The sequence below is a fragment of the Saccopteryx bilineata genome, chromosome 1, assembly GCF_036850765.1.
Source record: "Saccopteryx bilineata isolate mSacBil1 chromosome 1, mSacBil1_pri_phased_curated, whole genome shotgun sequence".
Classification (NCBI taxonomy): domain Eukaryota; kingdom Metazoa; phylum Chordata; class Mammalia; order Chiroptera; family Emballonuridae; genus Saccopteryx; species Saccopteryx bilineata.
This window is the reverse complement of record NC_089490.1, coordinates 132,705,674-132,732,848: the sequence shown is the minus strand read 5'-3', so window position 1 is coordinate 132,732,848 and position 27,175 is coordinate 132,705,674. Positions and strand designations below refer to the sequence as shown.

Below are 27,175 nucleotides of genomic sequence, written 5' to 3'. Positions count from 1 at the left end.
GGGGCGGGGGACTCGGCTTGTTGTGTTGCTGTCTGAGACTCGGAGCCAGTTCCGCTGCGGCCACAGCTTTTCCAGCCGCCCGACCATGTCGTCTCATTTAGTAGAGCAGCCGCCACCCTTGCACAACAACAACAACAACTGTGAAGAAGGGGAACAGCCCTTGCCCCCGCCAGCCGGCCTCAACAGTGAGTGCCGGGCGGGTGGCCGGGGTGAAGGAGATTGAGGAGGAAGAGCTGCTCCGGCCGCCGCGGCCAGCTCCGTGCGCTCGGGGGTGGGGGAGGCGGGAGGAGAAGGCAACCCATTGGTCCAGGCGAAGATGGGCAGCTGACTGACAGCTTCCGTCACCTGTCAGGATGAGGTGCTCTGTCTTCCTCTAGACCGGTCTTCCTCTCCGTCCTGGGGTCTTGGGTCGGGGGCTGCCTGAGTTCGCTGTTCGGGAGGGCTGGTGGATGGGAAGAGAAGGAGCACAGCCGGTCCCACCTGTAGGGGGACCCTGAGAGCGGCCTGTCGGGGCTAGGAGGGCTTTGGAGCGCCGGGAGGTGGGCGAAACGAGCTACAGTGGGGGGACGTGGGCAGGGATGGGAACGTGCAGCGGGGACACCAGGGGATGGATGCTGGCCGAGAGGAAAGGGCCATGGGGACGGAGCGGCCGCGGGACCGACGGGAGCTGCGGTGTGCCATGGGGTTGGACCTGGCCCGACTGGGTCGGCCTCTCTCCGGGGCTCAGAAGGTGAGCCCTATGGTTGCGTTCTTTTGTTACCACAGGCTGATTAGGAAAATCATTTGGTAATTTAGTGGTTACTTGTATCGTGTGTGTGTGGAGGGGAACTATGCTCCTTTTTTTGTTGTTGTTTTGAGACGTTTCAGAGTTGCTCAAGTGATTCTTTTTTCCACCGATGGGCTTGTGTGCCCTGTAAAGCTGTTTATGAACAAACACCCTCTTGAAACATACAGGATTGCACAAATCACAGAGTCTGGAGCAATGAATTTTCAGAAACGGGATTAAAAACAAGTTTATACACAACGGCGGTGGAAAGTTAATGGCAGTGTTAATTTACGATCAACTACATACAATTGCTTTTCGTAACATTCTGGTGCTCAGACATCTTGTCCTAAAGTTATTCCCAGATGTCTTTAAAGCTTAGAGCCTTGGAAAGGTTTTTGCCTAATCCTTCTGTAATTCCTGTCATGAAAGAGGTGGTTGGGATAGTTAACATACGGCCAGATGAAATCGTTTAAAAATCACTTGGATGCTTAAAAGACGTTTAGAAGCATTGCAGTATCTTTCGTAAGATATGGACCTAAAAGTTATGTATTTGGGGGAAGAGTTTCTGGCCTCACAAGATGAGAATATAATTTGAGTATATGAAGATGTTTTCATTGCTTGTAGCTGCTGCTCCATCTTTTCATGCATAAATTCCTTAAGTGTTGACTTTTTAAAACTTCTAACTGTTCTGATCTAGAATGTAAGACATTATTTCCCCCAGTAAATTAGGGTTAACGTATGTGTCTCTAAGTGTTACTCGCTTTATATGTTAATACGCATTTTAAAAGTATTTACCCATGTAAATAGTCTTTTAGAAACATGGGCTTTTAGAATAGGAAGCGATTTTTTATTTTATTTTTCAATTACTGTTTGCATTTAATATTATTTTGTGTTAGTTTCAGGTGTACAGCATAGTGGTTAGATGATCATATACTTTATAAACTGTTGAGAAGAGACTGGAGAGATAACTGTCACTGTATTTACCAGTAAAGAAAGAGATCTAGAGTCAAGTGTGTTGTCCAAGCCCATGTTCGACTAGGACCTGGAGCTGAGGTTTTTACTCTCATCGCACTGAGTGCTACTTTCAGTACACTTCTTTTCAGTGGCCCAGAATCATGTGTTTCTTATTCTCTCAGGATGTTATCCCACCTATAGTACAGAGGTGACCTGCCTATTCACCTCTTTTTTAGTATCTGTTTCTTAATTGTGCTCAGTACTTTCTCAACGATACCTTTACTTTAGCTATTTGGTTAGTATATATACATGATTTCACAGAAAGCAAGGAATTGTAATTTTTCTTTGACCAGTTATTTAACCAAAAAAATGGGGTTGAGCTCTTTGTGATTGTTTATCTCTGTGTCTGACAAACCTGTGAGATACTTGATTATGTTAGCAGAGCAGTTGCTGCTTCATTTACATTAGCTCTGAAGAAGTGGAAGAACAATCAGCCTGTGGGCCCTATCAAAATGTTGCTTTGGGAAATCTCCTGGATAGAAAGTATTTCATTTGGGGTAGGGTGAGCTTTCAGATAGTGCCTGTATTTAATTACTCCCCTCTTGCCTTTTACTCGGTTTTTTAGCTCATTATACAACACTGGACTGAGCAAAACAAGAAGCCTTATTGATTACTTCAAGTGATTTTTGGGGAGGAGTGGCACTGGGCAAAACAATTTATTCGGGCATCTAATACGTACTGTCCGAATTGCTGATAAATTGAAGTTTTTTGTTCAAGTTGCACAACTATGGGAAACAGGAGATGAACTCATGGTACAGATTATTTCTGGCTTGATATTTTATCCTTAGTTCATGGGTTAAAGCAGTGTTTTAATAGCAAATTATGGAAATATATGGAATAATTAAATCTTTCCCTTTTTTGTGACAGAGACAGGGAGAGGGACAGACAGACAGGAAGGGAGACAGATGAGAAGCATCAATTCTTTGTTGCAACACCTTAGTTGTTCATCGGGCCTTCTCCTATGCGCCTTGGGTGGGGGTGGGGGGGCTTGCTCAAGCCAGCGACCCCATACTCAAGGGGGTTGAGCCTGCTCTCAAGCCAGCAACCTCAGGGTTTCGAACATGGGTCTTCCATGTCCCAGTCCGATGCTCTATCCACTGTGCCACTGCTGTCTGATTTTTTTTTTTAAGTTTACCATCATAGGGGGAACTGTTCACTTTCATGACCAATTAATGGACAGAAATCTCAACTGCTTTCAAAGTTAAAAAGATATTTTTCAATTTCTAGTTTTATTCTTAAGAAATTTTTGTATAGGACTTAATATTTGTATAGGACATTTATGTCAAAAATCAATAGATAATATAATGAAAATCAAGATAGTAGTATAATTCTTGTTATTAATGTAGGAAGTACAGCCCTTTTTCTTTTTCTTTTTCTTTTTCTTTTTAAACATCTTCAACCATAATGTTCTTGCTTTCCCAGTATTGCATGGCTTTTAAGGCTATGATATGTGAAACTTCACTGTCTCATAATACTGTTTTGAATACATAAGTAACTAGTGTGTAAGTACTTACTTGTGCAAAAAGACCAACTTTTATTTTCCTAAGAATGTCATTGGTTTCCCTGGCTGGATAGCTTGGTTATTCAGAACATTGTCCCAAAGCACATAGGTTGGTAGTTCGATCCCCGATCATGGCACATACTGGAAGAGTTCAGTATTCCTGTTTGTCTCTTTTTCCTTTCCTCTGTCGCCAAAATCAATAAATAATTTCTTTTTTTTAATTCTTAAAAGAAAAAAGAATGTCAGTGACTGTTAGTGGCCTGGATTCTAGCATCAGGTAATTGATATAAAATAAAGGTTTTAAGGAAAGGGGATAAGACATAATGAAATGTGTCACCCTGCTTAGGGTCAGACTGAACATGGGGGAAAGTAAGTATTTAGTATTCTTCTTCCTCTCTCCCCTCTCCCTCATCCCTTGACTCTCCCACTCCCCTTACAAGAGGTTTGAACCGGTGATTATAAAATTATAAAGAGTGTATACAGCATATAGTCACGAGTGTAATCACAATAGCTGTACCAGTCTTCACGACATGTACTATACTGAGAATATAGAAGCATGCTTCTTTGAATCTCAGCAATTCTCAAGAACTTAAACTAGAAAAGAATGTATTATGTATATATACCGTCTGGCATTTTCAACTTGTAAATATACTTTTAATTTAATAGAGCCTGCAGTTTTTCATTTTAAAGCTTATTAGTAAGAGAATTCACTCAGATTTTTTTTCCTACTTTTATTGCTTGGAAAGCACAATTCTCACATCTTGCCTTTGTTTCTCTTCCAAGTAAAAAGGGACTTAGTAGGGATTGGTAGAGTTCAAACATCAAGAAATTCAGTGACATTTATGATAATGTGGATGGAACTTGATAACATTGTACTGAGTGAAATAAGTAGTAAATCATAAAAAGCTAAGAACTATATGATTTCACACATAGGTAGGATATAAAACTGAGACTCTTGGTCATAGATAAAAGTGAAGTGGTTACCAGGGGAAGGGGATGTGGAGGAAGGGGAAGTGGTGGAGGGGCATGGGAAGGGTGTGGGGTAAAGTGTGTAAAGAGGGACAGATATAAGGTGACAAAATAATTTGACTTTGGGTGATGAGTATACAGCATAATCAACAGTTCAAATGCTATAGAAATGTTTACCTGAAACCTGTGTACTCTTATTGATCAATATCACTCTGTTAATTTTCTAAATAAAATTCAAAGAAAAATTCTGAGCTATAAATCAGGAATAAACTAGGTGATGAGAAAAAGGCATGTGTAGTTCATCTATTGAGAAAGATAAGTTTGCCATTCCCCCATTTTTCTCAAAAGATAAAGCTAATATGTAGCCTCTTAATGAATATCTCTGTGCATAACTTTCTCTGTAGTACTGTTTTTCCCCCCATAGATGATATTTCTGGAAGGCAATTATTGAGTTAAAGGAAATCTGCCTTTTTAAGGCCCTTAATACATATTGCCAAATTATCCTCCATTGAAGCCTTGATTTTAATAACAGTATTAGAAATAATAGTTTGGGTAATGATTAACCGTTACCATTTTGGATAATGGATAAACCATACTTTATCATAATGATGTGATGCAAAGCAGATGTTTAAAAAAACGAAGTAAGGCAATATATATATTGACATCAAAAGACATCTGCAAGTTGTTAGGTAAGAAATGCTACTTACAGAAAAATACGTATAGTATGATTCTATGTTTATAAAACTCTGGAAGTTTACATATGAATGTTTTAAAAGTGGCTTCCTTTAAGATAGAATTGTGAGAGTGGGAGGAGAGGTCATTTTTACTCTATGCATGCATTTTCAGGAAATATTTTTGTGCCTGACCAGGCGGTGATGCAATGGATAGAGCTTGGGACTGGGACATGGAGGACCCAGGTTTGAAACCCCAGGGTCGCCGGCTTGAGCGGGGGCTCATCTGGTTTGAGCAAGGCTCACTAGCTTGAGCCCAAATTCGCTGGCTTGAGCAAGGGGTCACTCAGTCTGCTGTAGCCCCCACCCCCACCCCCACCCCTCGTCAAGGCACATATGAGAAGGCGGTTGATGAACAACTAAGATGCCGCAATGAAGAATTGATGCTTTTCATCTCCCTTCCTGTCTATCCCTGTCTGACCCTCTCTCTGTCTCTGTCACACACAAAAAAAAATTTTGTAACAAATGTTCTTTAAAAGATAAGGGTATATTGTCACCCTATTAAATTTCTAAATTTTAAAAAGTAAAAAAAAGGAGTATTTAGTATACAAAACAAAATTAGGATTTTTTTTTTTTAATTGAGAAGATGGGAGATAGTGAGACAGACTCCCACATGTGCCTGACTGGGATCCAACCTGCAACCCCCCACTCTAGGGCCAATGATCAAGTCAACTGAGCTCTCCTCAGCACCTGAGGCTAACACGGCTTCAGACCAACTGAGCTATCATCAGTGCCTAGGGCCAACAATTGAACCAATAGAGCCACTGGTAGCAGGAGGGGAAGAGGGAGAGAAGGGGGAGGGGGAGAGGAAGAAAAGTAGATAGTTGCTTCTCATGTGTGCCCTGACCAGGGATTGAACCCTGGACATCCACACGCTAGGCTGATGCTTTATCCACTGAGCCAACTAGCCTGGGCCCCAAAATAGGAATTTTAATAATTATATCACTTCAGCCCTGGCTAGACAGTTTGGTTGGTTAGAGCATCATCCCAGAGTACACAGGTTGTCTGTTCGATTCCCAGTCAGGGCACATACAGGAACAGATTGATTCCTATCTTTCTCCCTTGATCTCTTGCTAAAATCAATAAATAAACGTTTAAAAAAAACTTAGAAAATTATATCACTTTATTTGTAGGAAAAATTTAAAAAAGTATAATAATAATAATAGCTAACACTTAGCACTTACCATGTACTAATAACAGTTCCTATTTAAGAAAAAAAATTTTTAATTTATTGAGTTTAGAGAGAAAAGAAGGGGAAGAGACAGAACATCCATCTGTTCCTGTGTGTCCCCTGACCAGGGCCTAAACCGGCGACCGCCACACTTCAGGACTGTGCTCTAACTAATTGAACCGTCTGGTCAGGGCAGCCTTTCCTATTTTTTTAATGTGTTTTATTCATTTCATCCTCTTAATGATACTATGATGTAGATATAGTTATTATCCCTATTTTACAGTGAGAAAACTGACAAGCCTGGGGTGAGCAGCTGTACGTGATGGAGTGGGAGTCTAGCTTCCGTCTGTGCTCTGAACCACTGTATCATATATTCAAATAAATATTATCTGCTTTAAGTAGAAACGCCTTCAGTTATGCTGAGTGTTAAGACGATTTTTTTTTTTTTTCTGAAGCTGGAAACAGGGAGAGACAGTCAGACAGACTCCCGCATGCGCCCGACCGGGATCCACCCGGCACGCCCACCAGGGGCGACGCTCTGCCGACCAGGGGGCGATGCTCTGCCCATCCTGGGTGTCGCAAGGTTGCTACCAGAGCCACTCTAGCGCCTGAGGCAGAGGCCACAGAGCCATCCCCAGCGCCCCGGCCATCTTTGCTCCAATGGAGCCTTGGCTGCGGGAGGGGAAGAGAGAGACAGAGAGGAAAGCGCGGCGGAGGGGTGGAGAAGCAAATGGGCGCTTCTCCTGTGTGCCCTGGCCGGGAATCGAACCCGGGTCCTCTGCACGCTAGGCCGACGCTCTACCGCTGAGCCAACCGGCCAGGGCCAAGACAATTATTGAGATCACTTTTACTAAGCTCATCTAGGTGTGTCTTCTAAGTTCCTAGATGATGATTGCTTACATATTTTTAATGCAGGAAATAGAGTTTAGGTATTGGTATGGAAATTCTTCAGAAAAGTAAGGTCCAGAAAACCTGATGTCCTTAAAACCTTTTTTTTCTCTTTGATCAGCTACTTCAGGTGAACATTAATTGTGTTTTAGGGAACATTGGCTTCCACAGACCCATTGGGGACTCCTTGTTATGTTCCACGGTTCTGCTTCTGCCTGATCAGCTCCAGCCTTTTCTTTGTTTTTGTTTATTTTACACATTGGGCTTCTGTATAAGAACTGGTCCTATTGGTTTAAAATAAGTGTGAGCCCTGGCCAAATAGCTCAGTCAGTTAGAGCGTCGTCCTGAAGCACAGAGGTTGTTGGTTTGATTCTTGGTCAAGGCACATACAGATGTTCCTGTCCCTCTCCTGCCCTCTTCCTTTTTCTCTCTAAAAATCAATAAAATAAACATTTAAAAATAGAATAAGTTTGAAAATTCCAGAAACAGCATGAGCAGAAAAACCCCCCACAGTTTATCATATACCATACTTCCCCATGTATAAGATGCTCCCAATGCATAAGATGCACCTTAATTTTGGGACCTGAAATTTGAAAAAAAAATTACATAAAGTTATTAAACTGAAGTTTTATTCATCATGAAATTCATACAACTCCTCATCACTGTCAAAACTCCCATCCATTAGCTTTGTCTTCATCTCTGTCTGATGACTAGTCAGTCTTCAACAATGAGCACAAAAACAAGTGCAAAAAAGCAGAAAACACAAGTAAAAACTTCTACAACCACTGTATAAGACACACCCAGTTTTTAGACCCCAAATTTTTTGGAAAAATGTGCATCTTATACATGGGTATATATAGTACCTCTCTCTGCCTCTCTTTTTTCGTTGAAATATTTTGTAGAACTCTAAATTTAAGCATGCTTTTAGCATATTTCTTATACAGTCCAGAAGCACTCTTAAGTATTGTATTTAGTTAAATTACCTTCAGTGTTAGATCTGTCTTAGCTTTGCTAGTTGAATTTGTTAACCCATGTTGAGTTCTATCTAGTGAGTCCATTTTTGTGTGTGTATATAGAAGGAGACCACAGAGATGTTGTATGACTCTGTTGTTTGGCAGTGTAGTCCCAAAGAATTGGTGGTGATTATGAGACTCTGACAGCACCAGGACTGCCTCAGAGGGAAAGGAAGGAAAGGGTAACTCCAGTTTTTATTTAGCAAGTAATGTTTTAAGTACTTTACAAATATAAATTCTTTTAACTAGTGTGTAACTGAGCATCTGCTTTACCTATGTTCCTATTTTAATCCTCATAGCAGCCCTGGGAGGTAAGTACTATGTTATCGTTTCTGTTTTACATATGAGGAAACTCAAAGTCAGAAAGTCAGATAGGAAGAGGTAGAATCAGATATCCAAACAGGTGTTATTCGGATTTCCTGATGGAATACTGTTTTCCCACAAACTCTTAACATTTTTGCTGGGGTTTCAGAGGAGTGGCCCAACAACCTGCGTGGTGACATTTTTCTAAAACAAGATTTATTGTAAGGAATGGAAATTGTGAAAAAATGTATATTACTATCCCTTGTTGTGAAGTTGGCTTATTGGCCACTGTTGCCAGTTCTTAAAATTAGAGCACCTTCATGTGTTCAGGAAACTCATTGAGCCAGTAAGTAATTTTAAGACCTATCAACCTTACCAGACCTTAGCCCCTTTCCTGTGGCCCCACCCCCTTTGTTCCCTGGGAAAACTTCAGTGTGGCTGGTAAACAGATACGCAGTTCTTTGTCCCCACAAACCAGCAAGGCTTATTAATGAAAACCCTAGAAAGTAGGAACTCGGGGGAGAGAAGAGACCAAAGACAAGTTCACAAGGTATGTTTAGTGCATAGAGGAAAGAAAAAATAGAGAGGTGTAAAAAAAAGGAAGAAACGAGTGTGTGGGTAGAGGTACGACTCTTTTCAGACTTTAGCACTAACCCCTGATTCAGTCCAGAGCCAGCGCAGTAATTTTACACTTCAGGTCGTGTACAAATTGAGATGTTTTTGATTACATTTAAATTTCTTCTCTGGGAGCTTCTTAGTGTTTATGCTCATTAAGATATAGTTGTTAACTAATTAGATGGCCTTGATGAAGTTAACTCCTATCTTTATTTCTTTTGTGGAAAAAATACAACTAAATAGGTGACTATGGAATATATATGTAACTAAAATATTAATGGTAAATAGCCAGTCTAGATAGAAAGTACCTTTTTTATTTTTGAAAAACAACTTAAAAGTTTTCAGTAAAGTATTTTTTGTTTATAATCTAAGCTTTAACCAGAGAGAAAATTGGCTGAACGACATATTTTCTAAGAGTGGTTTCAGAGTTCTAGCTTCTTCTCAGTCGGTTGATTGTGTGAGCTCCTTCAGGGACAGAATTAGATACGAGTTTTAAACTTGACTGCTCCTTGTTTGTCTTCTTCAGAATACATTTTGCATTTGGTGTGAGGGGAGTAAGACTTCTTATCTGAATTCACTGTACTCGCATCTGTGTGCACATGATGATTCCAGTTCTACTGTGGTTAAGTTATCTGACCTGTCCAACAGGTTCCTGGGTGGAGCTACCCATGAACAGCAGCAATGGCAATGATCATGGCAATGGGAAGAACGGGGGGCTGGAACATGTCCCTTCCTCCTCCTCCATCCACAATGGAGACATGGAGAAGATTCTTTTGGATGCACAACATGAATCCGGACAAAGTAGTTCAAGAGGCAGTTCTCACTGTGACAGGTAAGTGAGATCCACGTTTTGGTAGAATGCAGTAAACAGGTGGGGTCACAAGGTTAATTCCCAGTAGAAAAAATAAATGGCTTCCATCTTCATTGCACAAAATGTGACACTTGACTTACTACAGCATGTGTATTTAAGTCAGACTGCTGATTGACAAGCACTTGCATGCCTACTCTTCTCCCCCAGATTAAATCCATTTCCTTATCAGATTGTATCATTTTTAGATATTTATCAGTTTAAAAGTCAATGGTACCTGACCAGGTGGTGGTGCAGTGGATAAGAACATCAACCTGGGATGCGGAGAACCCAGGTTTGAAACCCCAAGGCTGCTGGCTTGAGCAAGGGGTCACTGGTTTTGCTGGAGCCCTGCAAAGGCACATATAAAAAGTAATCAGTGAATAACCAAAGTGCCACAACTACAAGTTGATACTTCTCATCTCTCTCCTTTTCTCTCTGTCTCTCTAAAAAAATAAAGTCAGTGGCATAAGTGTTTACTCATAGAGCTAACCTTTCTCCTGTTTTCTGTTGTCCTTTGTGTCCCTGTTTCACAGATCACATTCTGCCTTGAGTATAGTTATCTGTGTATATCTGCCCTCCCTTCTAGGTTCTGAGACTCCAGAAGGCCGGCTCAGGTTCCATCTCCTTTGTACTCTCACAGTCATGGTGCTGGCATGTTGCAGACACTCAGGAAATGTTGGTGTCATAGGCACTGCAAGTTAATTCAAGTTAGAGTAGTATTTGCATGGTGGAAGCACAAGCCAAGGTCTGTATAGTTAATTTTGAAGGCTGTTCTGTTTCCTCAGAGGAAGTTTTATTTCAGACCTCATTTTTCTCTATTTGAGTTAGAGAAACCAATTCCACTGATTAAGGACTGCTTATGGGGGAGCAGTAAAAATATAGAGGTATGTATGGGTAGAATGACACTTAACTGTTAGTTTATTTTTCAGTATAAGCATCTCTTTTTTTTCAGAGGGACTATATATTCAGCGACATACTGGTACCATTACAGGTGCTAGTATCTTCTGGTTAAGAGTTAACTGATATCAGCCATGTAGAAAATGCAAATGTCCTGGGGAAAGATTAGGGAAATATTTAAAAATGTAAACAGCAATTATCTCCAGGTGATGGAATTACAGATTTTCTTCTGAATATTTTTGTACTTTGTAAAAATTGTGTGTGTGGCACACAGTATTAATTACAGATAGGGTATAAAAAGGAGAAAACAGAGTTAAATTTTTGAAGTTCCCGTGTGTCTTATGACCCACTGATGTAACCAGGGCAGCAGAGGACTGGCTCACTGTCTCAGTGGCATAGTGAGCACCCAGCCACCACCCTGTCTCATCTCTGACTTATCCTGTGCTTTTTGAGAGCCTGGAATGGTTCTGGTCGTGAGCAGAACAGACAGCTCTTTTTTTGAGCAGCTTGCCTCTGATTCCAGTTGCAACAGCATTAGCTTGTTTCTTAGAACGAAGTTGATGTGATGCAGGCAGACCTCGGAGATACTGTGGGTTTGTTTCCAGACCGCTGTAGTGAAGCTTTATGGTATTTCAGACATTCTAAAATTTTTTTTTTAATTTTATTTATTCATTTTAGAGAGGGGGGGAGAGAGAGAGAAAGAGAGAGAGAGAAGGGGAGGGGGAGGAGCAGAAAGCATCAACTCCCATATGTGCCTTGACCGGGCAAGCCCAGGGTTTCGAACCGGCAACCTCAGGGTTCCAGGTTGACATTTTATCCACTGCGCCATCACAGGTCAGGCTATACATGTGTTGTTGTTTTTTTAATTTTTTTTTTTTTATTCATTTTAGAGAGGAGGGGGGAGAGAGAGAGAGAGAAGGGGGAGGAGCAGGAAGCATCAACTCCCATATGTGCCTTGACCAGGCAAGCCAGGGTTTTGAACCAGCAACCTCAGGGTTTCCAGATTGACGCTTTATCCACTGCGCCACCACAGGTCAGGCAAGCTTTATGGTATTTCAATAAAGCAAGTCGTCATCACTTTGCTGCTGGAGGATCTTGTCTTCAGTTTGTGTAAAATGCAACATTCATAAAGTGTAGTAAAGCAAAGCACAGTAAAACATAGCACAAAAAATAAAATATAATGCATTACATTCATATCTGAGACTCCCAGATGGGGTTCTGAAGTTTACTGCTTACTAAGGCCCTGCTGATAGGCTTTTACTGTACATTAAGTATGTGACCCTTGATCATTGGAACCAGTGTGTTTCTTTACCTATTGTTCACTTGATGCTGTCATTGAGCAGAGAAAAGGTCAGCGGCTTGCCTTTTTGGTCATCTTTCATTTATGGTTGCAGTTACACTTGTGATCAAATATGAATTCCCCTTCATGATCTTGTATCAGTTGGGTTTGTAAACCTGTGTAGAGAGGTGTGGCGAATGCTTCTGATCCTTCTCTGCCCCTCAGCTCTGTACCTTCCTGCCCTGGGTTACTGGCCGCCTGTCAGGGGAGGCCTAGACCTCCAGCTTCTAGTCCTGGGATATCTAACACACTTGAACATTTAAAGAATCATCAAAATCACGTCATTTGAATTGTCATGCATGTTATATTTGAAGTGGTTAAGAAGTATTTCTTATATGTAGAAAAGTTTTAAGATTGTTGGATATTAGTCCCAAAGTTAATTTATGTATACTTGCATTTTTAGAATTATTCCATGGATACCGTTTTGTCACTGTGGTGGTTGTTACAATATAATCCCAGCGTGTTCTCCTTGTGTTCCACCTGTTGTAGGACTTCCCAGCCTATACCCTCTACTCACCCAGGGAGCTTTCAAAACTACCATTGTATAGACCCCATCCCTGGAGGTTCTCACTCTGTTGTCAGGAGGGTGGAAATGTGGGGATATTTGAAAATCTCCCTAGCCAGTCCTAACATGAGCCCAGGTTGAAGCTGCAGTGCATTCCAAATTGTGAAAGAGTCATAAGCAGTTTAGCAGGGACATGTTTAGTCTTCCCTGAGCGAGTTGGACACCAACAGGGAATAAGAGGGTAGAGTAGAAGGGTGCTTCTGTCCAAGTCCAGATGTGCTCAGACCACTGCCTTGGCCTGGCTGTGGCTGTGTAAGCTGCCCCTAACCCTGATCTTTGGTTGTGAGCCTAGGTTATGAACATAGTGGCCATAAACCGAGGACGAGAGCGCCTTGCTCTGCTTGGTCCCCGAGAGTTCTAGTTCAGAACTAAAAGTTTCTAAGTGCATGAATATGTCTGTCTGAGGCAGAAACAGCTTTTCTCTTTTCCTGACTTCATTTACGAATTTCCTGTGACAACTATAATAGTCTAGGGCTCTTAGGCTTAATCAATCTGATATATTTCTGGTGGTCTTACTTGTTTTGAATCAGTCTCACAGTGTGTGTATATCTTAACATTGTACACATGCTCATGGTAAATTTAATAGTTTTAATGTCTACTCCTTTGAGCAAGTTAAGCCCTGGAGAATTTTTATCCCTACTTGAATTTAGATTTGGGGGGGCAAGGTATGTAGCGAAAGACCTAGAGACTTACTGTGGAATGATACAAGGAATCATTGATAAAGTTAGGAATAGAACATAGCACATTGTGGTCATTCATTATATCAAGTACACTTCATGATCATGTGTTTTTATCTAAAAACTTATCTGTGTTTTTGTAGTTCTGGGACTATATTTTATGTTTTTCATTAAAGGTTATATATTTGTATATGTATATATAAATTAATTCATTGAAGATTATTCATATATAAGTATGTGTGTGTCTGTGTATAAGCTTACCTAATTCAATGAAATATCTCAAAGCAAATATTTCTGAAATAACTAAAAAGTGGTTCTCAAACTTTTGGGTCTCTGTGCTTCTTTACACTTCTAAAAATTATTATGGATCTGAGGGAGCTTTTATTTATGTGGGTTATATATTTTGGTACTGACTATATTAGAAATTAAAACTTGAGAAAATTTAAAAATCTGTATTCATTCAGCAATAATAAACCATTATATTTTAATGTAACTAAATTTTTTAAATGGAAAATAACTTTTCCTTAAACAAAAAATGTTAGGACTAGAGGCACTGTTTTACATTTTCACAAATCTCTTTATTATGTAGTTTAATAGAAAACCGCTGGATAGTCATCTGCTTTTGTGGTCAGTCTGTTGTGATATTACACATGATGTAGACTTTGGAAAATTTCACTGTAGATTCATGAGTGAATGAGAATGAAAATGACAAGAGAATCTAATAGTGTTATGGAAATTTTTTACCTTGAAGACCTTTTAAATGAGTCTTTGAAAACTGCTTCAGACTTTAGAACTGCTAGTGATGAATTATTTAATGATGGAAGAACTTTGAGACAAAGAACCCCAAATGAGGTTTCTGAATTTAAAGATCCTTTTTCCTTTATTGGAAAATAGAATTCTATTCTAAAAATAGAATGTGGCAGTTTTGCATCTGTAGGTAACAGCGTTTCCTTTGCAAAGTTATTGTGAAGAAATTCATCACCACTGAAAAATTCCAGGACATTTTGGAAGTGCTCAATTTTATTTTTCTTTTATGAGATTGTGGTATATTTCTGATTTGATGTTTTTCAACCATATTACTATAACTTAATTTTCTAATTTTCACTAGAGGCTAATTTGACAAAATGATAATGGAAACTAACGGCTAAATTCTTTTTCTTCTAGCCCTTCCCCACAAGAAGATGGGCAAATCATGTTTGATGTGGAGATGCACACCAGCAGGGACCATAGCTCTCAGGTGTGTGCGTGTGTCCTTGTTTTTCTGGTTTACAATAAACTAGGGAAAAAGCAAGCCTCTAAGTATGGCTAAAATATATTACCAAATAGGAAAAAATTTTAAAATAGTTTGAAGCTGTTTTTAAGTTCTTTGGTTTCTGATTTTGGAATTCACTTAGTGTGATATATCCTTGTTGTACTCCTTTACAACTGAGAAGTAGGAGAAGTATGACCCTGAAAGAACTGGAAAATTCCTGAATATGAAGGATGTATCATTTTAGTATTCCTGGCTAGTTTCTTGAGTTTATAAATAGAAAACTGAGATACGTTGTATTTATTTATTTATTTTTAAAGACTATTTATTCATTTTAGAGAGAGGGGACAGAGAGAGAAATTAAGGGGAGAAGGAAGTATCAACTCCTATAGTAGTTGCTTCTCGTTGTGCCTTGACCAGGTGGGCCTGGGGCTTCGACCTGGTAACCTCAGCGTTCCAGGTTGACACCTCATCCACTGTACCACCACAGGTCAGGCGAGACACGTCTTGTGAAAAGAAAGGTTGTTGTAGCCTGGCCTGTGGTGGCACAGTGGATCGAGTGTCAACCTCGAACATTGAGGTTGCCAGTTCAAAACCCGAGGCTTGCTTGGTCAAGGCACATGTGGCAAGCAGCAATGAATAGCCAAAGTGAAGCGACTGTACTTCTTGCTCCCCTCCCGCCATCCTCCCTCTGTAAAATCAATAAATAAAATTTAAAATAAAAAAAAGGAAAAGTAAAGAAAGGTTGCTGTAGAACCAGGTATGAAAACTTTTTCTGTGTCCTAATGAAAGCAATGACTTTTTGAGATGCTTTAGCAGCAGCTAAGATAAAATTGATCTAATTACACAGGTTCCTTAAGTTAATGAAGATCAATGCAGTCTAGTAGGAGTTAATGTTGTTGGAAATAGAGATGGATATAGTATTGGAAACTTACAAAGGATTATGTTATAATATTTATGGTAATTACTTGTTAATGATTTAGAATGTTCCCAGTCAGCCCTTAACTTAGTGATGTGTCAGGTCACCTAAAAGTGTCGGAATGCAAGTTCTTGAGGGCAGGAACCGTTGTCCTTTTCTCCTGTACTGAGGTGCTTGAAGAATATATGTTGAGTGAATGTTTAAATTCTAACAAAAACTTTGCTTTATTTTGCATGTTATCTGGGATCTACCAGTATTCTTTGTTTTCAGAAGGCTCACAATTTCTTCTTTGCTGTAGTCTGTCCTGAGGAAACTGTCCTCAATCATACTGCCTTTTGTATAGACACATTGAAAATCTAGATTAGCGTTTTCCAAAATGTGTGCTGAGGGTATTTGTTCCCTGGGAGGCTCCATAAGACAGCTCTGAAGTTAGGGAGGAGGAGAATCGTGCCGCACCTGGGCTCCCTCCCTGTCCCGCGCCATTTGTTACAGCAGGTAGTGCGTGTTAAAGGCTCTGACAGTTCCTGCAATAAAGAAATCTGTTTCTTTAAACCAAGTGTTTCCCTGTTATTTATTGGACTGTAGACCTCCCTCTCCCTGCACATACTGGGTTGGGGAATAAGTTCGTAGCGTTTTTACCGAAGACTTTTATTTAAACAAAAAACAATAATTATATCAATAAGTTAATCAATTATATATTCGCCGTTGCTGTTTACAACCTCTTCCCACATCTCGACCAATTTGTTGATGTCGTTCCACCAAAAATCGCCCAGTCTGGTGTCAAAGAAGTTGTTGAGCCAGTTTTTAAGGACCTCTTTGTTATCGAAGGTAACACCCTTCATATGGTTTGACAAGGAGCGGAAAAGATGGTAATCGGTCGGTGCAAGGTCCAGAGAATACGGCGGATGCTGAAGGACCTCCCATTCGAGCTCTTGGAGTGCAGCTTTGACGACTTGTGCAACATGGGGCCTGGCGTTGTCGTGAAGAAGTATGGTTTGACCATGTCGATCAAGTCTTTTCAGTTGAATAGCCTCATTCACACGGTGTAGCTGGGCAATGTAGAGCTCCTTGTTGACCGTGGCATTCTTTTCGAGCATTTCCCAGTTCTTCATTGAATTCAGAAGACCTTGCGCTGCGGCACGTGTCATCAACATCAAAGTCGCCATTTTTGAACTTTGCAAACCATTTCCGTGCTGTAGACTTGCCTATGACACCTTCTCCATACACGTCACAAATGTCCCAGGCTGCTTCGGCAGCTTTTTGACCTCGATGAAAAGCAAAAGAAGAGCAGGTGTCGAAAATGTTGATTTTTGCCTCCTGGGTATTCCATTTCTAAGCCTCAAAACTAATAAAAAATTAAATAACTCAAAAATACAATTAACATAGTTTTGTAGAGCAGAAAGAGTTTTATCGAATGAATACTTACCCTTTGCCAAACAGCAAACACATCGTTGTAAAATAAAATATAAAAACGCTACGAACTTATTCCCCAACCCAATACATTTTTTTTCTGTAATAATCTACTGAACAACCTTAAGGAACACTTTGATAAGTGCTGTCCTGCCTGGCTCATGGAGTAAGTAGCAGCTGTTCATTTGAGCTTGAGTGGAATTTGAGTGGACTTCTAAAGTTGAAATTGTAAGGCTTTTGGCCTATGTGTCAGGTTATGGTAGCATTGCTAGTGTGGTCCCTATTCAGAAACAATTACCTAAAAGAAAACTAGTGGTCAAGCCTTTGGCAAGTGATAGTAACAGTCACAGTTTAAACAGGGTTAATGTTTGGAAAAGCAGTCTAACTTCTGTATCAAAAGCATTATATCTTTTATATTAAGACTTAGTGAAATATCAATAGATACAATTTACTTAAACTTTCAAAAAGCCTTTAAAAATTTTTTTTAATTGCAGAAATGATCATTTTAAATGAGTCACTGTAGGTTTTAGGAGGATAGATTATTTTCATGAATGAGAAGCAAGTTTAAGGTTAGGAAGCAGTTAAAAACCAGTAACAAAAGACTATTATGGTCCTTGCTCTTACTGAATATTTGTGTGTGTATGAGAAATATGACATTTTCGTCCTGACCTGTGGTGGCGCAGTGGATAAAGCGTCGACCTGGAATGCTGAGGTCGCCGGTTCAAAACCCTGGGCTTGCCTGGTCAAGGCACATATGGGAGTTGATGCTTCCTGCTCCTTCCCCTGTTCTCTCTCTATCTCTCTCTCTCTCTCTCTCTCTCCCCTCTCTCTCTAATAAAAATGAATAAATAAAAAAAAATCTAAAAAAGTAAATAAGTAAAAAAAAAATTAAAAAAAAAAAAGAAATATGACATTTTCAGCCTTTTCTAGGGGAAGGAAGGAAAAGTACTAATATATTTATTAGCTATATTATTGGTACTAGTTTTTTGGGTTTTTTTTTAAAGTTTTTCACACTTGTAATGTTCTCAGTGCAGGGAAAGAAGTGATATTATACCCATGAATAAATGGGAGAGGTGAGGCTTTGTCTTAATTAAGTTACTTATCTAAGATTACAAAGCTAAGTGAGTGATAGAGTCAGGATTGAAAACAGGGCTTTTTTTTTTTTTTTTTTTTGCATTTTTCTGAAGCTGGAAACAGGGAGAGACAGACTCCCGCATGCGCCCGACCGGGATCCACCCGGCACGCCCACCAGGGGCGAAGCTCTGCCCACCAGGGGGCGATGCTCTGCCCATCCCGGGCGTCGCCATGTTGCGACCAGAGCCACTCCAGCGCCTGAGGCAGAGGCCACAGAGCCATCCCCAGCGCCCGGGCCATCTCTGCTCCAATGGAGCCTTGGCTGCGGGAGGGGAAGAGAGAGACAGAGAGGAAGGCGCAGTGGAGGGGTGGAGAAGCAAATGGGTGCTTCTCCTGTGTGCCCTGGCCAGGAATCGAACCCAGGTCCTCCGCACACTAGGCCGACGCTCTACCGCTGAGCCAACTGGCCAGGGCCGAAAACAGGGCTTTCTGAGCCTGTGACCCCTGGTCCTTCCACTAAAATAAGTAAGTGAACAGGATCGATTTCAGGAGCACTCACAAAGTCCTGAGAATGAACTAAAACATGGCTGGTCTGAGGAAGCCATGCATTTTAGGCAAAAGGTCATTCAAACTATACTTTCAGTATGGTAGTCCCTAAGAGTCTCAGCTTATAGCAGAAAATAGACCATACTTGTCTCTTGAAGGCATTTTTGCTATGTGTTTCTGGGACCACAGAGGCCAGCACAGTGTTGAGCATTTTTTGAGGGTGGTAGAAACTGAAGTTGTCCTCCCTTTTCCTCTCGCAAAGTGTGGTTTCTCTGACCGTGGGCCCCAGTGTGCGCTATACTACCCATGGTTAGAGGACTATGAGACTCAAGGGAGGCCACAGATGGCAGCGGAAGTGGAGAAAAGGTGAGGGCCTTCCACAGGTGGACAGGCTAAAATGATCATCATTTACTAGCTGATCGGAGTAGTTGTAGGTGTAGAAAGAGAGAGAGTGATTGATTTGGAAGAAAGCGTGACACTTATTTAATTAGACTAAGTACATGTTTACCGCATTCTGGAATTCTCAGAGTTGGAAGACAATTTAAAATCTGAAACTGGTAAATTTAAAATTAATAAAAGGAAATATGGGGCTGGTAGTAATCGAGGACTGCAGAGCTCATGATTCTGATTCTGAACTCATCTGGGATCTCACTCAACTGAGAGAAAATTACATCAGCTTTTTTAAAAAAAGAAAAAAAGTCTTATATTTTTATTCTCTTGGAAATGAAATACGAATGTGTTCACAAATTTAAACCTAAAAACTGAGCAGTTTTAGAGAGAGGCGTGAGACCAAGGTTGGAAACTTAAGGAGAGAACCTGCAATGTGTTGAAGGTGTTGGTCAGATACTGTGTATACACGAATTGATCTATAAATAAATTGTAATAATGTATTGTTTCTGATCGAGGATGTTTTTAGATTTATCTAAAGAGCCAACTCATGATTCCGAGTAACCTCAATACTCAGCGGAAAAAGCCGAATCCTGAAGGCTGCGTTGTGTCATCCAGGGGGTTTGCCAAGTCCAGTGAACTACATAGAAATGATACAACAGAGTAGCAAGAACCTACAGAGGTTTTCCTTTGAGTTTGATAGTAAAAGAGACTGTTTGTATCCAGAGATATCTAGAGAAGCTGCGTTTCCTGGGCAGCTATTCCCCAGAGACTAGACCTGTCAAAGAGTCATGGGTGTATGTCAGGTCTGCATTTCATAACTACCTACTGAAAAGAATGAAATCATTGGTCAGAGAATGGATCCTGTTCAAACAAAGTAACACATCAAAAACAATTCTTAGCTTTGAGATCTTTTGGTTTGAGGTCATAGCATCACATTCTCTAAAACTGAGTAAATAAGGTTGTGTCATTTTTAGGAATGTCTCATTCCTGTGGCTTCTATTGAAAGAGAAGCTCTTGGAAAATTTCATTGCTCTTGGCCTGGAAACTTGAGGTTATTATTCAAGAGAAAACAAATTTCTTTTTCATTTATTTGATATGAAAGATGTCAAATTCTGACTCAGTATAAAACAACTTATTCCAAAAAACTTTTGCCTTAAGTAGTTTTGAATAAACCTCAGGAAATGTTTGGATAGTAATTTGTCTAGAAAAATACCATCTTCCAGGGAGTTAGACCCAGAGCTGAAGGGAGGGGGCTTTGGGGGCTTTGGGTTGAAGTCTGGCCCTGCCACTACGTGCTTTTCAGGGGACCTCAGGCTGCACTTTCATGGACATCTCAGTGTCCTTGTCTGTGACATGGAGTATGAGAGTTCCTGTTTTTGTTTGTTTATTCAGTGAGGCAGGGAGGCAGAGAGTCTCCCTTGTGCCCCGACCGGGATCCAACCGGCAGGCCCATTAGGGCCAATGCTCTGCCCATCTGGGGCGATGCTCCATTGCTCAGCAACCAAGCTCTTATTAGTAACCTGAGGCAGAGGCCATGGAGCCAGCCTCAGCACCCAGGTCCAACTTGCTCAAATTGAGCCATGGCTGCAGAAGGAGGGAGAGAGAGAAAATTGAGAGGGGTAGCCATGGAGAAGCAGATAGGTGCTTCTTCTCTGTGCCCTCAACGGAAATCTAACCTGGAACATCTAACCTGATGATGCTCAACCACTGAACCAACCAGCCAAGGCCAAGAGAATTTCTGTTTTTATAGGGTTTTTTTTTTTTTTTTGTATTTTTCTGAAGTTGGAAACAGGGAGGCAGTCAGACAGACTCCCACATGCGCCCGACTGGGATCCACCTGGCATGCCCACCAGGGGGCGATGCTCTGCCCATCTGGGGCCTTGCTTTGTTGCAACCAGAGCCACTCTAGCGCCTGAGGCAGAGGCCACAGAGCCATCCTCAGCTCCAGGGCCAACTTTGCTCCAATGGAGCCTTGGCTGCTGGAGGGGAAGAGAGAGACAGAGAGGAAGGAGAGGGGGAGAGGTAGAGAAGCAGATGGGTGCTTCTCCTGTATGCCCTGGCCGGGAATTGAACCCGGGACTCCTGCATGCCAGGCTGACGCTCTACCACTGAGCCAACCAGCAAGGGCTTGTTTTTATAGGATTTTTATAGGGTAAAGTTAGCCCATGGGAAGTGGTGAGAATCATGCTTGTCTCCTGATACCTGCGTAATAAATACTGTTTGTTTCCTCAAGTCTCCCAGTTATTTATTTTCTCATCACTTTTTGTTAGCATGTACTTTTTGATATGTTTTCTTTTTAATTTGAAGTTTTAAATACATTCAAAAGTAAAGAGGGTATTTTTACAGTAGGCCTTCATATAAGCAAACATCGCCCAGATTTTACAGTCATCAACATTTTTTATGCTTTTAGTTAGCATATCCTCAAATATACTTTTTTCAGGTTCACTTTTTAAATAGAGGTTTAATTTAATTTTAAATTATAGTCAAGTTATTTTAATTTTAAATAAAGTTTCAGATTCATATTCTGTGCTTAGATACAAAAACAATGAAACTCACTCAAGGTCTTTTTAAGATATGAAACACTTTGATCTTAAATTATTTTGTCAGCCTATTCAGCAAAACAGCATGTTTTTTACATTGAAATGACTGATATACAACCTCAGGATTTTTGTGCATTTTCTGTCTAGATTTGTCTGTAGTAGGTCTTCCTTTTAGTCTTTTTTTATTTTTTTATTTTAATGGGGTGACATTGGTAAATCAAGGTACATATGTTCAGAGAAAACATCTGTAGTTTATTTTGATATTTGATTATGCTGCATTCCCACCGCCCCCTTTAGTCTTTTTTAAAGTTTGAATTCTTCTCTCCAGTCAGAAGAAGAAGCTGTGGAAGGAGAGAAAGAAGTCGATGCTCTGAAGAAGAGTGTAGACTGGGTGTCGGACTGGTCCAGTCGGCCCGAGAACATTCCCCCGAAGTAAGTCCTTCCCTGTTTTCAGAGGACACAGTGCATGTATGTGCAGTGAACCTGCTGGTCCCAAGATACTTTCACAGATGCATTTCTTTTTTTTTTTTTTTTAACAGAGACAGAGAAAGTCAGAGAGAGGGATAGACAGGGACAGACAGACGGGAACAGAGAGAGATGAGAAGCATCAGTCATCAGTTTTTCGTTGTGACACCTTAGTTGTTCATTGATTGCTTTCTCATATGTGCCTTGACCATGGGCCTTCAGCAGACTGAGTAACCCCTTGCTCGAGCGAGTGACCTTGGGTTCAAGCTGGTGGGCTTTTGCTCAAACCAGATGAACCCACGCTCAAGCTGGCGACCTCAGGGTCTCGAACCTGGGTCCTCTGCATCCCAGTCTGACACTCTATCCACTGTGCCACCGCCTGGTCAGGCCACAGATGCATTTCTGATACCTGTTTCTGAATTTCTTCCCCCAGGGAGTTCCACTTCAGGCACCCTAAACGTTCTGTTTCCTTGAGCATGAGGAAGAGTGGGGCCATGAAGAAAGGTGGTATTTTCTCGGCCGAGTTTCTCAAGGTGTTCATTCCATCTCTCTTCCTTTCCCATGTTTTGGCATTGGGGCTGGGGTAAGTACCGCTCAACACACAGCTGTGTCTTCGGTCATTTTATCCTCATATTACATTTCCAGCCGTAAGAAGTACACTTGAAAACTGGATTGTTTTGCTTTGAATGTTTTAGTGCAAATAGGGTGTGAGCTTAAAAGAAATTATTAAGGTTGGGACACTGTTGGTATACTAATAACCATTTTTAATAGTAGAGGTTTTTTTCTTATTTGTAAAATAAGTTGCTCATATTCATTTCCTAAGCGATTATTTTTCAGTGGGCTTGTCTATGATTTTTCTTTTTGGGTTTTGTTGTTGCTTATAAATTGACTCAAGATTCTTTAAATCTTTAAAGTAATGTTCAGTATGTAAATTGGGGGGTTGATGTGAACTTATGTTTTCCTACCTGGGCAAATGCACCATCTTATTGTATAACCCTTGAGTGAGATTGGTATTCTTCTAAACTTGGTCCTGCATTTACCTGTAATTCATAAATTTTTCAGGCATGTCTTTTAAATTCTTTTTTTTATTTGTATAATTGAGGAAATATATTTTTGAAATATTTTGGGAGTTAAACACTAGCTGTTAATTTTTTTCAAGACCTGTTATTCTCTTTAAGCATGCCCAGTGGGTCACTTTCTGCATATAAAATAAGTAAAAGAGACATCTTCCCTTCGTTTCCCTTTAAGGAGCTCAGCACATGGGGGAGAGGTTCATAGTCAGGAACATGAACCGAGTGTGTGGCTTTCTCACGCACCTCTTTGTCTCTCTGAGCTCAGTCTGCTTTTGAGGGCCAGAAACAAATATCAAAGTGGTGGACATCCGTGGAGGAGGGGAGTGTGTGAGTGTTCGGGGATGGGGTAGGGTTTAACTCTTCTTACAGAATCGACTGCACAGCAGTTCATTTGCCCTCAAGAGGTTGATTTTTGTCCCTTGCAGTATCTCTTTCTATCATGAATGCAGATTATTTCTCTGGCTGTTGTTGTAAGTGTAACTGTTGTTATAGATAAACGTAGAAAAACGGATTTTAAAAATTTGGTTTACTACACTGGAGGAGGGTGTTAATTCCTATTTTCCTTATCTTCTCTTCTGCTTATGTTATTTAAGGGCAAAATACTTGCTCTGCATGAAAAAGTCGTATTAGGCTCTTAATCCTTGAGACTTAAACTATTAAGAACCTTCTTTTTTTTTTTTTTTTTTTTTTTCATTTTTTCATTTTTCTGAAGCTGGAAACGGGGAGACAGTCAGACTCCCGCATGCGCCCGACCGGGATCCACCCGGCACGCCCACCAGGGGCGATGCTCTGCCCACCAGGGGGCGATGCTCTGCCCATCCTTGGCGTCGCCATATTGCGACCAGAGCCACTCTAGTGCCTGAGGCAGAGGCCACAGAGCCATCCCCAGCGCCCGGGCCATCTTTGCTCCTATGGAGCCTTGGCTGCGGGAGGGGAAGAGAGAGACAGAGAGGAAAGTGCGGCGGAGGGGTGGAGAAGCAAATGGGCGCTTCTCCTGTGTGCCCTGGCCGGGAATCGAACCCAGGTCCTCCGCACGCTAGGCCGACGCTCTACCACTGAGCCAACCGGCCAGGGCCTATTAAGAACCTTCTTAAAAGCACTGGCAACTTTGTAATTTGGCCTGTAACTATATTTTGTATTTGAAGTGTCAATCTGTAAAAAGTAGAACTTTTGTCTACCACAGAGGACTAATCCAAAGGAGGTTGGCTCTGCTTTATTCTTTGAAGGGGTCTGTTCTGTCTGGCTTCCCCCTGTGCTGTCCAGTCCTACCCAGTGCGCTGAACAGAGTCAGACTGAACCAGTTTAACTGGCTGCTGACTGGCTGTCAGTCAGTGATGACCCCAACGTGATAGGGAACTGTGCACATAGACCTGTTGTGCGCTTTGTGAGAACTGAAGAGTGTACCTTTCATTCGAGCTCGTCCTGTGTGGGAGCTGGCATGGAACTGTCGGAGCAGATGATACATGGTGCACTCTGTTTCCTTTCAGCATCTATATTGGAAAGCGACTGAGCACCCCTTCTGCAAGCACCTACTGAAGGAAAGGAGCCTTGGAAAAGCGTGTGACCTGTGAAGTGGTGTATTGTCACAATAGTTTATCTGAACTTGAGACCATTGTAAGCATGACCCAATCTACAACCCTATTTTTACTTATCCAAGCTCCAGTAACTCTCAAATCCAGTATTTTATTCAAACTCTGTTGAGGCATTTTACTAACCTCATTTCCCTTTTGGCCTGTAAGACACTTTAGAATTTCCTAACAGAGTTTACTGTTGTTTAGAAATTTGCAAGGGCTTCTTTTCTGCAAATGCCACCAGCAAATGATAATGTTGTCAATAATGCTCTTGTCTCTCTTAGTACCACCAGACTTAGACCTGAGTCACCCATGGTATAAATTTTACTCTTGCAAGATAACTATCATCTCTCTCTCTCTTAAAACAAGATCAGATTAGAAAATGATACAACAGCTTTGTATTTCATTTGGTTTTCAAGACAAAGGCAAGCTTCCCTGAGCTTGAATTTATAGTTATTAAAAAATAAGAGAAAAAAAAAAAAAGACACAAGAAAAAAAATATCCTAGGCAATAAAAAATCATTTGAAACCAGCTGTGGAGCCACTCTGTGGAAGTGTCCTGAGGCGCCTCTGTCTGCAGGAGGCAGTCCCTGGGATGGCAGGTGGGATGGACAGGAAGGACTGACGCGCATCAGATTTTAACCCTCGTGTGTCGTGATGTTGTCTTCTATGGCATAGAATTTTTGTTTCCAATAAGGAACGTCTCAGGCCTAGAAATATATGAAATTGCTTTGGGGGTCTTTGTGTGTGCGTTTGCTGTTTTTATGTTTATTAGCTGCATGTAAATTTTTCATGACTTTCTTAAAATTTAAAAAAAAAGTTTTTTCTAAAAAGAGGCTTTGGAATGCGGTCCAGTTTGTGGAATAAGTATAGGCGTGCTGTTTTAGGAAGCACGTACTCTCAAGCCTCTAGACTCTAAAGAGAATCTTTTCAGTTATTCCGGGCGCTCATGCAACTTTGAAAAGCAGACTTGGTTTGTGGGAACATTTGACACAGTTCTGAGAAGACAGTGTTTGTTTTTTCTGATCCCGCCCATCTCACGTTTACTCTGTGACCCCCCCCCCCAGGGGATGCCTGTGATTCTGCAGGCTCTGTCACTTTCTCATGTTGCCATCTTCTCAGTATGTTCAACTCCTCAAGTTACAGAACTCTACACTTCCTTCAGTGACATACCTGTCTTGTTTGTTTGTTTCTCAAATGTGAAGCTTTAGGACCAAATTGTTAAGAAAGCATCAGGATTACCAGTTATTTCAAATAAATTTATTGGATTTCAGAACATATAGCATGACACAAATGTTTTATATATAAATAATTACTGTTTATGGTATAGACGTTACTATTGAATATTTAGAAAACCATTGTTAAAACTAGCAACTTACTCATTAAATAAAGTGCATCAAGTTGACTTGAATAAAACACTTTGACAACCAGGTTTGCCAGTTTGTAGAAACTAACTTTCTTTTTTTTTCTCTGACATCAGGTTTTGTAAAATTGAAGTGTTATAGTGGAAAATAACATACAAATTAAACAAAAATTTCTGACTCTCTTTTCAAGAATATAGCTGCCTGTCTTTAAGAAAAAGATGACATATACAAAATAGTTTTCTGAATTATTTCACCTTGTTTTTGTTTCTAGCGAGGGATGCTAAATAATTTTGTACATCTTTTTATTATACCATATTTCTGTCTTATTCTTAAACTTTGGTGACACTTGATTTGCTTTCTACAACCTATTTATTTCAAGTGTTCATATTTAAATTTCTTTGGGAAGAACAAAAACCTGACGGCCCACTGATTTTTGAAAAGCCTGAATAAAATTGGAGAGTTTGGTAAAACTAAGAGAACTAAATAACTAAACTGCTATAATATATACTTTGAATTACAATTGGTATCATGGGAGAGAAAAGTAAAATTATTCTTGAAATAAGAGCAACTTTGTACAGGCTAAAATATACATTGCCCTCTTTTGAAATTCAGTAGCAGTTCTGTCATTAGTGTGATTGGGCTTGGATATAATGCTTTTTTCTCAATATTGAAAGTAAATTTAATTCTCTCCTTTTTCTTAAGAATACCAGTGAAATTTTGGACCATTAAATTGCACGGTCACAGGCAGACTTTGCATGAGCTGAAGTCACAAGTGTCTGTTGATAGCCTGACACGGGGGTGTTTGTGTGCCGCTCGGGTCCATGTCAGATAGGAGCATTTTGTGCTTGGGAGGCAGACTCCAGCAAGTAATAGTTGACATTTTAAGATTAGTGTTTAAAAAGCTTTACACCTGTTTACAATTTAGAGGTGAAACAGCAGGCTTCATTTCCTTTCAGTTTGATGAAAACTGGCTTACAATATTTATAAGCACAGTCAAGAGCAAAACTGCACAAACTGGCACATCAAAAAGTGTGACACGCTCCTTTGATTGCAGTACAAATATTTACTGTTCCCAAACTATGAAAATTGAAGACTTAGCCAGGCAGATGAATTTTTAAGTGAACCAGTTGTTGAAATTATTGGAATTAACTGAGCCAAAGCGATTATGGATTCTTTATCTATTTAGTTAGCACTTTGTATCATTATATACAGTTTACAATACATGTATAACTTGTAGCTATGAACATTTTGTGCCATTAAAGCTCACAAAACTCTC

General features: G+C 40.5%; 1 protein-coding gene across 2 annotated transcripts; it reads left to right on the top strand.

Annotated features, from left to right (window-relative positions):
- Window positions 1–27,175, top strand: BNIP3L (BCL2 interacting protein 3 like). Of its 2 annotated transcripts, none has more exons than XM_066267115.1 (6): window positions 1–185; window positions 9,620–9,803; window positions 14,464–14,536; window positions 21,756–21,859; window positions 22,326–22,475; window positions 24,453–27,175. In XM_066267115.1, exons 1-6 carry the CDS (start codon window positions 86–88, stop codon window positions 24,499–24,501), a joined length of 660 nt encoding a protein of 219 aa, XP_066123212.1. In that variant the 5' UTR covers window positions 1–85; the 3' UTR covers window positions 24,502–27,175. The 2 variants fall into 2 exon arrangements, with proteins under 2 accessions (XP_066123212.1, XP_066123222.1); XM_066267125.1 differs by lacking the exon at window positions 1–185 and adding an exon at window positions 620–730.